The sequence below is a fragment of the Anabrus simplex genome, chromosome 2, assembly GCF_040414725.1.
Source record: "Anabrus simplex isolate iqAnaSimp1 chromosome 2, ASM4041472v1, whole genome shotgun sequence".
Lineage (NCBI taxonomy): Eukaryota > Metazoa > Arthropoda > Insecta > Orthoptera > Tettigoniidae > Anabrus > Anabrus simplex.
In genome coordinates, this window is record NC_090266.1 from 644,513,349 (window position 1) to 644,526,909 (window position 13,561).

The 13,561-nt window shown below is 38.5% G+C and overlaps 1 protein-coding gene across 1 annotated transcript in view; it reads left to right on the forward strand.

The window, feature by feature from the left end:
* Positions 1-13,561, forward strand: part of LOC136863623 (KICSTOR complex protein SZT2) — an 874,751-nt gene that overhangs the window by 699,841 nt on the left and 161,349 nt on the right. The window contains 2 exon segments of the mRNA XM_068226020.1: positions 9,448-9,716; positions 12,092-12,207. Of these exon segments, the coding sequence (XP_068082121.1) occupies positions 9,448-9,716; positions 12,092-12,207 (385 nt within the window).

A 13,561-nucleotide genomic window follows, 5' to 3' on the forward strand; every position in this document is an offset into this window, starting at 1 on the left:
GATTTTATCAAGCCTCCGGGACCAAAATGATACCACAGACATTTTAGCTCATATATAGTATTTAAGTTTAACGTTCCTGTAACCCCTCCTCCAACCCATACGTCCTTTACTAACATTAGTGGTTTTTTTTTTTTTTTAAGTCAGCAAAGCGATCGAAACATGTCCTGTTATTCTTAATGTTTTTATAAGTAGCCAAAGGCTAAATAAAAGAAAGGTATTATCGATTAGGTGGAATATTTTCTTATATTGATTAGATTACATTATCGATACGGCAATGAAGTGGATAGTTTTTTTTTCCACTTCTTTACTCATATCATTTATACATACACAGGGTGAAGCGAAATTCGCGCACTCGGGCGTCGCAGCGCGACTCCTCACATGCCAGCAATAAAAAAGTCTCTCACAAAAGTTTGTACTTCAAGTATATCCGGCAGAAAAAGGACGTTGAAGAGTGGTAATCTGGCAACACTGTAACCACATGTAGGGTAATTACCTCTGTCAGCATATTTTATTCGTGCTGTGCAGTTGGTGCAGTGAATTGCGTCTTGGGTTAACATGCAGGAGGTCGAGGGGTCGATTCTGGGTTGAAGCGTACGTTTTTATTTCGTAAATGTAGTCCAGATGGTATGGTATCTGACATCTTAATCGTCAACAGCAATTGCAGCGGGTCCTCGAGAAAGCACTTGCACTTACATACTACGATCCTAGAAATGGATGAACAATCGTTTTCATTGGTCACCTTTGAAAGACGCCCTTTCCACGTCGTGGGCGTGAATTTATTCGCACCACTTCATATACTAGATGCGAAACCTGTTTTCTTTGTACCCTCCTCCAATGGTCTCATAGATTATTACCAACTATTATTCTCAACTCGTTCAGGTCCATCACATTTCGTTAGGGCCTTATGTTACCAGTAGGCCTAGCAAAGTATTTGTTGTGTTCAGCGTTACATGTGATCTAAGGTACGGTGTCTTACTGTATTATCGTATGTAATCTCCAATGGAAATTACCAAATAAAAAATTGCGCCTCAACCCAGGATCGAACCCTCGACCTGCTGCATGCCAAACCAAAACCATATCCACTGCACCAACTGTACTGCATGGGCAAAATTTGCTGACAGAGGTACTTATCGTACATGTGGTTACAGTGTTGCCAGATTGCCAGTATTCAACGTCCTTTTTCTGCCTGATATACTCGCAGGATGAACTTTTGTGAGAGACTTTTTTTATTGCTGGCATGTAAGGAGTCGCACTGCGACACCCGAGTGAGCGAATTTCGCTTCACCCTGTATAAGAAAACATAAAGGTCCAATGATACTGCCTTGTGGAATTCCCCTCTTAATTATTACAGGGTCAGATAAAGCTTCACCTACTCTAATTCTCTGAGATCTGTTTTCTAGAAATATAGCAACCCATTCAGACACTCTTTTGTCTAGTCAGTTGCACTCTTTTTTGCCAGTAGTCTCCCATGGTCCACCCTGTCAAATGCTTTAGACAGGTCAATCGTAATACAGTCCATTTGACCTCCTAAATCCAAAATATCTGCTCCATCTTGCTGGAATCTTACAAGTTGACCTTCAGTGAAATAACCTTTCCTAGACCCAAACTGCCTTCTATTGAACCAGTTATTAATTTTGCAAACATGTCTAATATAGTCAGAAAGAATGCTTTCCCACAGCTTACATGCAGTGCATGTCAAACTGACTGGCCTGTAATTTTTAGCTTTTTGTCTATCACCCTTTCCTTTATACACAGGGGCAACTCATTAATGATTCCTGGAATCTCCTTCTTGGAATCTGTTACTGCCTTAAAGTATCTATACATACCCTTCCATTTTTCACTAAAAATTTTGTGACCACCAATTATGCTTGCCATCATGTTATCCTTAGCCGACTTCTTTGTTAGATTCAATTTCTAGTAAGTTCCTTCAATTTCTCCTTACTTCCACAGCCATTTCTAACTCTATTTGTTTCCAACCTGCACCTCCTTCTTAGTCTCTTATTTCTCTGTTATAATAAAGTGGGTCTTTACTATTCGTTACCACCTCCTCAACAAATGCTTTAAACCTATTCCAGAGTCTGTTTACATTTTTATTTACAGTTTTCCACCGATCATAGTTACTTTTTAAAAACTCCCCCATGCCTGCTTTATCAGCCATATGGTACTGCCTAAGAGTCCTACTTTTAAGATCTTCCTTTCTATCACATTCATTTTTAACTACGACAAAAACAGCTTCATGATCACTAATGCCATCTATCACTTCGGTTTCTCTATAGAGATCATCTGATTTTACCACACCATGTCCAAAATATTGTTCCCTCTAGTTGGTTCCATCACTTTCTGAATTAGCTGTCCTTCCTATATTAACTTATTTGCCACTTGTTTGTCATGCTTCCTGTCATGTGCATTACCTTCCCAATTGACATTTGGTAAATTCCTTTCCATGTCATTTCCCACATAGTTGATTATCTTATCAAATAATTCTGAATCAGCATCAGCGCTACCCTTTTCTGGCCTGTACACTCCAAAGACATCAAGTAGCCTATTATCTTTAGAAATGAGCCGTACACGTAGAATTTCATGTTTGTCATCTTTAAGTTTTTCGTAGCTTACAAATACTTCTTTCACCAGAAGGAATATTCCCCCTCCTACCATTCCTATCCTATCTCTATAATACACACTCCAGTGCTGTGAGAAAATTTCTGCATCCATTATATCATTTCTCGGCCATGTTTATATATCACACATTTCATTCATTTAACTGTTAGTGCATTTTAAACACTGTTATGGTAAATAATAATTGTCTATTAGAATAAAATGGTAAGAGTAGTAATAATTATGAACACTTGGTAAATATTTTGGCAATATTAATGATACAATAATATCCAAGCTTAACTCCTTGGTAATTGATACTTAACATATGTGGAAGTTCCTCTGAAAAGGAGTGAGGAAAGTCAGATACTAAAATATTGTAAATAAACAATTTCATGTACATGTTTCTGTAATTTCATTGTTATAAGGAAACATATTCTATGCATGATGTTTCCATGAATTTTTTAAAAAAAAATCTCATTGGTTATGAAGCTTAACTGGAATAAAACTTGGATAAAAAGGAAACTTTCTTCAGCTAAACTCAGGTATTTCTGGGATAGATGGAGCCACCGTGGCTCATTTTGGTTTTGGCTTTGGGTTCAAAAACAAATACCCTTCATGGCGCCACATGATTTTTCTGGTGAAAATTGCAACCCAGGATTGACCGGGATTTGAACCTCATCCATCTTGGTGGAAAGCCAAAAGCTAATTCACTGAGCTAATTAAAATGAGATAACTGTAAGTTTTGTAGGAAGCCCTGTTTAATTAGTGTATAAGATTAATATAGTCATTGTTCTTTACTTCATTCTTGAATATTTGTATTAGCATTGCACTGAGTGGCACAAAAAACGCAACACCCAATAAATGATGTGTAATTATGTATTTAATCAAAGTGAAGCACTTCAACCAGTTTTTTAAGATGGGGTATATTATTGTGATTGTTTATTGCACTAGTCTCATTTTTTTTTTTTTTTTTTTTTTTTCTATTTACTTTACGTCGCACCGACACAGATAGGTCTTATGGCGACACTGGGACAGGAAAGGCCTAGGAATGGGAAGAAAGCGTCCGTGGCCTTAATTGAGGTACAGCCCCAGCAATTGCCTGGTGTGAAAATGGGAAACCACGAAAAACCATCTTCAGGGCTGCTAACAGTGGGGTTCGAACCCACTATCTCCCGAATACTGGATACTGGCCGCACTAAAGCGACTGCAGCTATCGAGCTCGGTCTCAATTGTTTTTTCCTGTGCAACCTTAAAGCACATCACTTAATGTGAGCCAATAATGTTTTCCCGCTCTTGTAGCGCTTATTGTTGTACCTTTTATTGTTCCCCTTTCAATCACACATGTTTGTAGGATCTTCCTGTGATTGTCTTAATCAGCTTTCTGGAGTAAACATGCCGTTAAGCCCTGAACAAGCTGCGAAAGCTGTTGCTTTGGTAGAAGGTGGTCACAGCATGCATTACATTGCAGAAGTGTTGAGGACTACACCTTCCACAATTTCCAGAACCATACAAAGGTACAGGGAAACTGGAGGCTGTGCAAGGAGTCCACGGTCCGGCCCTAGAAGAGCAGCATCGGAGATAGATGACTGCTTCTTAAAACTTCAAGTTCTCCGCAACCGTCACACCACTGCCGTTGAAGCATGAAATAGACTCCACCAAGTTCGAGAGGTCAATGTTAGTGTGAGAATTATTCGAAGAAGACTGGAAGAAGCCAATCATAAGTCCAAAAGACCTGTTTCAGGTCCAGAACTCCCCAGAGAGCATCGCACAGCTCGACTGTTTTTCACAAGGGAACATCTTGGCTGGACAGCACAACAATGGGATCAAGTGTTGTTCACCGATGAGTTGCAATTTGGTCTCCGATCACCTGACGGAAGAGAGAGAGTGTGGAGAAGGCCAGGGGAAAGTTATTTCCCCTTGCACATTCTCATTCAGGACACCTTTTCAGGGTGGTTCTGTGATGGTGTAGGCAGGAATCAATGCAGCTGCAAGGACAGATTTGGTCTTCGTGGAGAATTGTACCCCTATCGCACATCGATATGTGGAGGAAAATCTTCTGGAGCATGTTGGGCCTTTCGCTCCATTTATTGGTGATGATTTTACACTAATGCACGACAATGCATGCCCACATGTTGTCAGAATTGTGCAAGAGTTCTTGGATTGAACAGGGATTTGTGCTATGGCTTGGCCTGCTCGAAGCCCTGATTTTAATCCTATTGAGCACATTTGGGACCACGTGGGAAGAAGAGCTTGTCAGCACTATCCAGATACCCTACAGGACCTACGAAACGCTCTCCTGGAAGAATGGGAGATGATTCCTTAACACGTCATTACCGCATTAATCAGTAGCATGCCTGAAAGGTTGAATGCATTCATTGGTGCTAGAGGAAGCAATACACGCTTTTGAAGATGCGAACAAAGGTCCCCGAGATTGTCCCTGAGGTCTGTGAAGTGAAAGTGTGAAGTATATAACATCAAATCAGAAGTGCATTACTTTTATGCACTTACTCAGTATTTCCTTGAAATGTGCATCTCTGGCTTAATTCGTTCAGTTTGTTTATAATCATCTTTTCTCTTCATTGTTACACACTCAGATGGGAACAGATCACAATTTTCTATCATAAGATAGTGGATTAGAGTTACAAAAGTGTCATAAATGTAAAATAAATTTCAGTTTTGAAAGAAATTGAAGTGTTGCATTTTTTGTGCTGGTCAGTGTATTTTGTATTTTTGCTTGAAAAGTAAGATAGCTGTATTATAATTGCCAAGCTTGTTGGCTGGGCATATGAAAGCATTAAGTGACAAAATTAATTTTAGGAGCACCGAGTGATTTGGCCATGCGTTTAGGGTCTCACAGCTGTGAGCTTGCATTCAGGAGATAGTGGGTTTAAACCCCACTGTCAGCAGCCCTGAAGATTGTTTTCCTTGATTTCCCATTTACCAGGCAGAGATCTGGGTCTGTACCTTAATGGAGGCCAAGGCCGCTTCCTTTCCACTCCTAGCCCTTTCCTATCCCATCACTGCCATAAGACCTATCTGTGTCGGTGAGACATAAATGAAATTGTAATTCTAGGAGCGTTCCCTTGTATTGAAAGGTCAATAACATGGGGATGTCTTATTAATTTAGAGAGGAAGACGATGCTTATCTGCTTTTGTTTTCATTTACGATGTAGTTTTATTTTATACACATGTATGAGGAATTTTTTCTTGCTTTTCTAAAGTTTCACATTTATCTTTCCTCACCTTGGGCTAGATGAATCTCAGTGAAAAGGTATGGAACCATTCTGAAAATGTGGTAGTTAAATATTTTCACTCATAGCACAGTTGCAGTCTTACAGCCATGACAGTCCTAAATTGAAATTTTTTAGCATGTACACTACCGGTCAAAAGTTCTCGATCACCTATCACAACTATGAATTTGTGGTTAAAACAGAGATGTAGTTTTAAATAATCTATCATAGCCCTGTGCTGATAATAAAACAAGCATAAATGGAGGGTCGCTGATGAGTAACCACAACAATACTGACGTGTCTTTACCCAAGACGTGTCCACTCGAATAGGCCTCATACCTTCAGCTGTCTGTGTAGCAAGCAGTTCACATTAGTTTTCAGTACACTGTGTGCAGCTAGCAGTGTGTGTATCTGATCAGGTGCATACCATTTTACCTCCAAATGGGACGGAAGCAGGAGATTGGAACTGAAAAACGTGCTGTAATTGTAGCTCTGCATCACAAAGGGTATTCTAGTAGGACAATAGCAACAAAAGTTGGTGTAGCTCAATCTACAGTTGTGTATACATGGCAGCAGTTCAAGCAAACCGGTGCCAATGCAAGTGTTTCGCGATCTGGAAGACCCCGTGTAACATCATACAGGGAAGATCAGTTCATATGTGTACAGAGTAAACACCAGAGGACTCATACGGCACCTGAAATTCGCGAGGAAGTCAATAATATGCGAGCTGTTCCAATCTCTGTCTCAACAGTGCAACGCCGTCTTCGTGAACGAGGTTTAAATGGGTGCATAGTGGGCAAAAAACCTTTATTAGGGACACAAAATAAGGTGAAAAGAATGCATTGGGCACAGCAACATAAAAACTGGAGCGTGCAGCAATGTTCCAAGGTGTTATTCACAGATGAATCGAAGTTTGAAGTATTTGGGAGCCATCGTTGAATGTTTGTTCGGCGACTTCGTGGAGAACGTAAGAAGAGTCGGTGTGTGACACCTACGGTGAATCATGGTGGAGGGTCGGTTATGGTGTGGGGATGTTTTGCGGGTGATAGTCGGTGCTCTAGTGCGAATTAATGGAACATTAAAGAAGGAAGGATGTCACAGGATACTGATCAACAATGCAGTTCCATCTGGCAAGATGGTCGTGGGTTTGTTCTGCAGCAGGACAATGACCCCAAACATTCTTCTAAATTGTGTAGAGGGTATGTCAATAGAAAAGAGAAATGTGGGGAACTGAAAAATATGATTTGGCCAAGTCAGTCACCAGACTTAAATCCCATTGAACTCTTATGGGATGAACTTGACAGGGAGGTCCAAAAACTGAGGTCAACTAATGTTGAAAAGCTATGGAATAATTTGCAAAGCTGTTGGACTGCAATATCTACACAAACACTACAAAATCTTATTTCCAGAATGCCAAGAGTTTGTGCAGCTTGTCGGAGGGCAAAGGGTGGATACTTTGAAGAGGCTAAAATATAAACCATATTGTATTCTACTTAATGATAGAGAGAGAGAAAATATATATTTTGTTGGTCTATTTCGTTTTTATGATGTGTTTGTACATTGAAATAAAGTATCTAGTTTTGTGCATAGGTGATCGAAAACTTTTGACCGGTAGTGTACATTTTCCTGTTGTGTGGTGTGAAGTATAAAAATTGTGTGATGTTTTATATTGATGTTTTTTGTCTTTTCTTTTAGATGGCCTAATAGTTAATTCCCACTTCCATCTGTAGCTACAGATACAAATTTGTTCCATGATAAATTGGGATTCCTCAATACATGTTTTATAAGCCTGATTTAATGATTTTCACTGTAATAAATTTTAATAATTCTTTAATTTCAAGGTTACAATAATAAACTCATAAATATCACTAGCTGAACCATATTTTGAGTTCTTTTCTTCAATTCCTCTCCAGTGATAACCTTGATAAATCTGTAAGGGACTGTACAATATTGTGCCTGCATGATTTCAGCCACGCCTTGAATTTGACATTCTACAGTTTGAGTTCGAACCCCACTGTCGACAGCCTCGAAGGTGGTGTTCCATGATTTCCCATTTTCACACCAGGCAAATGCTGGGTCTGTACCTTAATCAAGTTCATGGTCACTTCCTTCCCACTCCTAGGCCTTTCCTGCCTCATCGTCACCATAACATCTATGTGTGCTGGTGCGATGTAAAGCAAATTGTATCTACAGTTAGTATTGCTAGCTCATGGATTCATATTCCTAATATTTTCTGGGAATAGTTCTTAAGCTGTAGGTATTCATTTTTTACAAACAGGCCATCACATAATGGTTGAAGTATCTTTGAGATCTGTTAATATATCTGTAGCTTGAACATGTGTTTTTTTGCGAGGGAACGTCGGCAATGGTTAAGTCTCCGAACTCAATGAAACTTGGAAAAAACATTGAGGTACACATAAAAAAGATGTCAGCGTCAATTTTGGGTGCCGACTTTCATTAGGGCGTTAACTAAGGGGCCTAAAAGTTGTGACATTTCAAGTTCCACACGAACAGAGATGAATACCTTCTGGCCAATGCTAAGCCGACCCCGTGCCACACCTCTGCACCTCGTCCCTTCCCCATCCTTCTCGTTCCCCATCCCATGTTTCTCTTCTCCCCATGCCTGCCGGTCTGCTTAGCTGCTGAGCAGGACCAGTGCTACACTTTGCGTACTCTATCAGCCTTCCTCATAGCTCTCCTTTGTAATTCCCACATTGTATTGTCAGTTTACTTTTTCTGAAATGTTTATGAAAATGTTTGCGACGATTCTTTAAGCGTAATGTTGTTGAGCGTGTCAAAAATTATCCAGTGCTCAACATTAAAACCTAAAATTCCACATGCAGCGCAAAAGACCACGCTTTAATCTACATTATTATTGCCTATGTCACGCAGTATGACATCACCTTGTGAGTGTCAAAACCTGTCTGTAAACAGTTGACTGCTTAACACTCACCCTCAATCGCGTCATAAAGCTGCAACTCCCGAAAGTTCAGCGAACCTTCTTCACCATGACTTCTGTGATTTCCTTGAAGATGAAAAATAATTTTTGACATGCTCAGCGACATTAGGCTTTAAGAAATCATCCCAAATGTTTTCATAAACATTTCAGAAAAAGTAAACTGACAAATACAATGTGGGAATTACAAAGGAGAGCTATGAGGAAGGCTGATAGGGTATACAAAATATAGCATCAGTCCCCTTCAACAGCTAAGCGGACGGCAGGCACAAACAGGAGGGAAACATGCGCTGGGAACCAGACGGAGGAGTGAGGGGAGGAGGTGCAGAGATGTGGCACGAGGTAGGCTTAGCATTGGCCAGCAGGTTCGTGCAGAACTTGAAATGTCGCAACTTTTAGGTCCCTTAGTTAATGCCCTAATGAATGTCGCCACCCAAAATTGATGCTGACATCCTTTTTAGATGTACCTCAATGTTTTTCCCAAGTTTCATCACGATCGGAGACTTAACCATTGCCGATGTTCCCTCATTAATTCTGAATCTGTAATAACTAGCCTTTTCTTTTTCTTTTTATGGTCAGTGCTGCCTGCTGTGAAAGTATATGGTACATCTTTTAAATAGATTCTCTTTTGTTGTATGTTATCAGTTATGATCATTTTGTTTACAGACATTCACTTGCAGTCATGGTAAAAGAGATTCAGAAACTAGTCACTATGAATGCAGCAGATACAAGTGCTATCGTGTTTTACGGCTTGAAAATACCAGGATCGAATGAATGCATGTATGTTCCCAATTATATCCTATCAACACCGCATAGCCCTTCAGCTCATTCCGAGGAAGGTGCCACATGCTTGGTGATTGGTCGCAACATTGTTCAGTGGAAAGCCTGTGTTACTGATGATGGAATTTTTGACCAAGATGCTCTCTTCTCAAAAGGTAAATGTAAAGTTAGTGTGATAATCTTTTATAATCTTTATAAAGAACTGGAAAGGGACTGAAAATCAAACTTCCGGCTCTTCTGACTTAAGAAAAAGTTATACCATGGTTTACTGAGGCAGAGTATTTTAATTCTTTCTGAGTGGTGAATGAAAATTTAATTTCTGTAAATTCTCTAAGATACTGATAGATCCACAGAGAAGGAATAATGTTAAGAGTTCTGATTGGAATCGGCACATCTCTCATATTTAGCAATTGTGAGTATATGAGGATACCATGTAGTTCCCTTAAGAGTATTCCTGGCCTCAGGAATTATTTTCAGATACCTCTTTCTAAGAGATTGTTATAAATAAACTGTTTCTGATGATGACTTTTGTTATTTTTATTATTTGGAATTTTTTTTCAGGAGCCTTTGCCCCAAACTGTTTTTCTGTTGATATAGATGGAATATACCATCTGATTTTCCAGTGCTGCCTACCTGAGCTTTTTGTCCATTATATTTTGTAACTATTGCACGACTTGAATGGTTTATTTCCACTCATTTATATTTCTTTGTCATTTTTCACATATCTGTGACCTATTTGTAATACCACTTAAGTTTAGTATTGTCATCATTTCCTAGCATCCATGTGCAACTTGGTCAAGGCAATAATAATGTTATTGGTTTTATGTCCCACTAACAAGTCAACGCAAGTATGGTTCAGTTCCACTTTATCCTTCCACCACTCCTCATTAATCACCATGTTGTCTGCCTCTGTAATGTAATGGTGAACGTTATTAGCTGCCATCCTCGGAGGTCTGGTTTTGATTCCCGGTACTGCCAGAAATTTAAGAATGGGGGGAGGGCTGGTATATGGTTAAAATGGTACATGCAGCTCATCTCCATTTTGGGTGTACCTGAAATGAGCTGCACCGATTATAGATGAAGGTACGAGTTTACTTTTTCTTTAATCATCATTGTGTGGTCTTGATGCTGTTGCTTTATGCTGCTGTTTACCATATCTGTCCATAATTATCTGGGTTTTCTACAGCTTCTCTTTCCTTTCATTTGTAATTCCATAGTTTGTTTTGGCATCCTTTCTTCAGTCATCCATTTCACATGTCTGAATAATCTCAGTCTATATTTTATATCTCAAATTTTCCCCCTTGTTCGTTTTCATACATCTTCATTTTCTACCATTTTTCTTTGTCCTCCATAACATACTTCTCATAAATTTAATTTCTGTTCACTGTATCCTATTGTCAGTTTCATGGACCTACTTACTTCCTGAGCCTTTCCATGTATATCTGTCTAACTTTTATTTCTGTCCTTATCCATTGGTATAATACAGATCTGAATTTCTGAATGATAGGCCTTGCAGTACTCAGTTTGCTGCAGATCTGGTAGCAATTTGTAGCATAAAGAAACCTACTAATATATGCATATTCCTTTCAGATTTCCTGAATTTGAAACCAATACTGATATAGTATAGAATAGCTCTAGTATACATACCCTTCTTACACTGAATTAACATACAATTGAAGAATGAGTATGCAATAGCTAATCCCATAATACTGAAATCTGGTAAGCATGTTTCCATTCCTATTAGCTTTCATATCATTCCCACACTCATTGTCCATTACCTTCTCATACTCTTGTATTCACCCTTCAGCACAACACTCTATTTGCTGTTGACTTCTTACCTCCTCTTTTATATTGTTACATTTATGGTTGTTATTCCTCCAATCTGCAAATCTACTCACATTACCTGTTCATTATGGGGTTAACTGAAGTTGTGTTGTGTGGATTTCTAGTGAACAGTCCTACTCCTTGCTTTTGGCTACCCTGTTTGGCACCTCTCAGAAACACATCTAATTTATTTTTAATCCCACTGATCTATTTTGATTATAAGCGTTTACAAATTCATATATTCAGTTTATGTAACATATATTTTCTTTTTTTGTGACTTTGAAATTTATTTGCACTCATTTTATATATTGGAGGATAGACTTATTTATTGAAGTTACAGTGGGCACTGTGTCTGTATCTAACCAGCTGGCTATGAAGCTGCTACTGCTGCCAGTGTACCTTCTCCTTCCTTTGGATTAATATCTCCTTTTGAATTCATTGTATGGCCTAAATTTCTCCATACTGGCTCACATGCTGGTGTAGAAATGTGCTATATTTATGACTGCAAGCCTCTTTTTATGAAATTATTATCATCTGTCAACTTTGTCCTATTGAAAAGTGCTTTTCATTCTTTTAGTAGCAAATTCAAATATTCATTTGTTTTCCTTGTATGCCTTGCATTGCTTTATGTTCTTCCAAATGTACTATGGAACACTTTCAAGAATTATCTGTGGGTTTTTTTTTTTTTTTTTTTTTTTTTTTACAGCTCAGGAAAGTTGTCAGAAATTTCCTCCACAAATGGCACAGCAGACTACAGAATCAGGTGAAATGCGCTTTGTACCTCGCCAATGTTTCCTGCTAGCAGTACTCTCCAACCAGCAGGTAGTACAGACATCTTATATCATTCAGTTTCTGTGGTTGCCATAAATTAATAAACTATTACCACAGTCTTGGAATACAGCTTAATGGAATACTTTGTAAGGGCATACACATAATGGAGTTTAAACTCATTGTAAAGGATGGGAAATTTTGTTGGGTAAGTTGAATGGAACATAACCTTCATCAAATAATAATAATAACAACAACAACAACAACTCCTCGATTTGTTCTGGGTGATTTCCGACAAAAGAGTATCATTACAAAAATGTTGCAAAGTTTGGGCTGGGAAGGCTTGGGAGAAAGGAGAAGAGCTGCTCGACTAAGCGGTATATTACATGTTACAAATCTCACGTTATGGTCCGTATTGAAATGCACTTAAAGTCAAAAAATACTACTAGATTATAAATTCCACCTGTTCAATACATAAGAGTTTTTTAATTTAAATTTAAGAAATAGTTTTTAACATATCACTCTTCTCTTATACCAGACATAACACCACAAGCTCTAATCAACCTATAATCTATCAGCTTCATTGTCCGTGTTGATGAATTAAGAATGCAAGCCAAGCCCTTTATTGCACCATATGTATATATGTATATTGTTTGACATAATGTTGGTAACAGCACAGATTTTTGAATGGAACTCCAATGAGTCTAAGCCCCATATTGTACCATATGTATATATCTTATGTAATATTATATTAGAATAAGGCATTCTTGTTAAATTAGTTTTAGTAATTTTTTACGTACTATCGCTATTAAGCAGGTTCACCAACAGCTGATGATGACCTTTTTACAGGTCGAAACCGGTACTGTTTCAATGTAGATAACTTCAAACATTTTGTAATAAAGTATTGATTAGGTGGAAATCTCATTCTTCATACTTGCATTCTCTAATCAACCTCGCACATTTTCCTTTCACCTTTTAATACAAGAAGCTACAAGCACGTCTACCAGCTAATCTACATATATAAAATAAGAGTTATGTCTGTACATTGCTCAGAATTTGAAAATAATGGTATTTCTATATTGGTCATGTCCATACTAACAAGAAAATGCACTTTTTACTTTTCCGTAATTTCTGTCTGTCTGTCTGTCTGTCTGTCTGTCTGTCTGTCTGTCTGTCTGTCTGTCTGTCTGTCTGTCTGTCTGTCTGTCTGTACATGCATCACGAAAAACGGTTGAAGAGAATTTAATGAAAATCGGTATGTGAAGTCGGGAAATGAGCCTCTACAATCTAGGCAAAAATCATTTTACTCACGCTGAGTGAAATGGTAGTTTAGGGGAAGGCCTAAAATTGAATTCTCAACTATTTATGTTTTTAGTGGTCGTATTTTAAAGAAAATGGGTATGCAAAG